A 2,287-nucleotide genomic window follows, 5' to 3' on the forward strand; every position below is an offset into this window, starting at 1 on the left:
TCATATTACTATTTGTTTAACAGTAAAATCATATATTATATTACTATATGTTTAATAGCCAAATTATATATTATATTACTATCTGTTTAACAGTAAAATCATATTACTATTTGTTTAACAGTAAAATCATATATTATATTACTATATGTTTAATAGCCAAATTATATATTATATTACTATCTGTTTAACAGTAAAATCATATTACTATTTGTTTAACAGTAAAATCATATATTATATTACTATCTGTTTAACAGTCAGATCACATATACTGTTCTCTGTTTAACAGTCAAATCGCGTGTGCTACTGCTAGATGCTGTTTACGTTAATTACCATAAAATGCATGACACTAAATACTAAGCTTAAAAGGTTCACGACTTACCTTCTTAAAAACCGTTAATAACTTGGCTCTCACATCAACAATGAGACCTTTTACTTGGCTCTCACATCAACAATGAGACCTTTTACTGCGCATGCTAAGTTTCCTATTCGTATACGAATATATTCAGAACATGTATATTTAAACAAAAGGCACGAACCTAAAACTGTCATGCATAAATAACACCGGAATCGTTTTATAAACACACATACAATATGGAATCTTTCGATCATAAAATAACACAAATAAGAAAACACGAGCGTCTGCCCATAATTAAGATAAAATACAATAGTTCTAATATATCTTCTTGCAAAGCCACGTCTCGCCATCTCTGTGAGATTTTCTCCAAAGACATTTTCACTAATCAGCATCAGTAAATAAAGTTTAGCATCGACTGAACTTCCTTTAACGAACCATTTTAAAACATAGATGTCGCTCACTGTAAAACCTTTATTTAGTGTATGATGTTGAATTCCCATTGAGTATTAGAGCGTATTGGGTGTATAAGTAGGTTAGTAAGGTAGCTTAACTTATTTACGGTTTGATATACAGCTAATAACTGACAGATGTACGGATTCATCTTTATCAGTTATAGAAGTAATGACAACGCTAAGTGTACGCATGATGGAGTTATCAAATGATGTCGAAAACTCATTAGTTGGGATGTGATGGGAAAGTAAAACATTTTGACGTTTTCATACGTCGTATAGCAACGCCTTCGAGTCACTATCACTGAGGCGTGAAACTCGCGACTCCACCTACTGTGATGATGAAATAGCCAATCGTAGCTTTTGTCATGCAGGTGCTCCGACTGTACGATCACACTGGAGTATTATTGGTCTAGACTTGCTACACGTTCTTGTCAAGATGTATGACTTAAAAAGCTGTATCTCGTGTAACTTCGTTAGTCACTTTAGGTTAGATGTTCAGGAGATCGTTTCGAACACTGAAAACTGAGATCAACAGCCATGGCGGATATCAAGATGACTTTAGGTGAGGGAAGATGCTCTCAGGAACGGAAGAGTGATGACTTCGCCGCTGTTTACAACTTGAGCAACAACTCGATCCTAGAACTCACAGGTTAGAAGCTAGATATTCCTGTAATCCATTAAATAAATCAACCAGCACAATCCAGTTACGATTAAATTAATAACATCTGACAAGGCTAAAGTGTTGAGTAACTTTGGTTGTATTCAAACCCCATTCAATCATACTGACGTGAAACTGACTTTATAGAGAAGTACAAAAGGTAACAGTTAATTAAATCGTGTTGGCAATTTGACAAGATATCTAAAATGTTAGATTCAGAAAGAATGTTTATAACTGAATGTTAAGCATACTGGGGATCAATTATTATTTACGTCATATCTGACACGGTGTTATAATTATCAATCTAATGTATGAATTTCATATTTCGTCTTGAGATACACAAATGTATCTTTCTTACTGGCTACCTGTCATGAATACTGTTAATGAAAGAACTCATCATAATCCATGGATTAAAATAACGCAATATTTTTTTTTTTATATTTAAGAATAAAATACTTCCTGGCACTGTAAGAGGGTTTGTATATATATATGAGAGTCAAAATTCTAATTGAAATATTTTATTAAGTTAAAAGTTTTCTTCTAAAAATCCTTCAAAATCTGAGCATAACTTGTTGATGTCGAAATAAAGACGAACTGTTTGAGCCAGATCTCCTCTCTCTGATGTTAGCAGACGATAAAAGTGATACATTTTTTCTCATAAAAATCATCAGAATCAAATTTCAATTATAGAGGCCAACATTCGCGGACGAATACAAAATGTTTCCACCACGCAATCCAAACATGGCCAATCCCGCGAATACAAAATGTCTCCACCACGCAATCCAAACATGGCCAATTCCGCGAATACAAAATGTCTCCACC

At 33.4% G+C, this 2,287-nt stretch overlaps 1 protein-coding gene across 1 annotated transcript in view; it reads left to right on the forward strand.

The window, feature by feature from the left end:
* Positions 1-1,344: 1,344 nt before the first annotated feature.
* Positions 1,345-2,287, forward strand: part of LOC106474660 (paired box protein Pax-7-like) — a gene marked incomplete at its 3' end in the record, with an annotated part of 5,374 nt that continues 4,431 nt past the window's right edge. The window contains exon 1 of the mRNA XM_013935353.1: positions 1,345-1,456. Within this exon, the coding sequence (XP_013790807.1) occupies positions 1,345-1,456 (112 nt within the window). The remainder of the gene's footprint in view (positions 1,457-2,287) is intronic.

Source organism: Limulus polyphemus, unplaced genomic scaffold, assembly GCF_000517525.1.
Source record: "Limulus polyphemus unplaced genomic scaffold, Limulus_polyphemus-2.1.2 Scaffold7494, whole genome shotgun sequence".
Classification (NCBI taxonomy): Eukaryota; Metazoa; Arthropoda; class Merostomata; order Xiphosura; family Limulidae; genus Limulus; species Limulus polyphemus.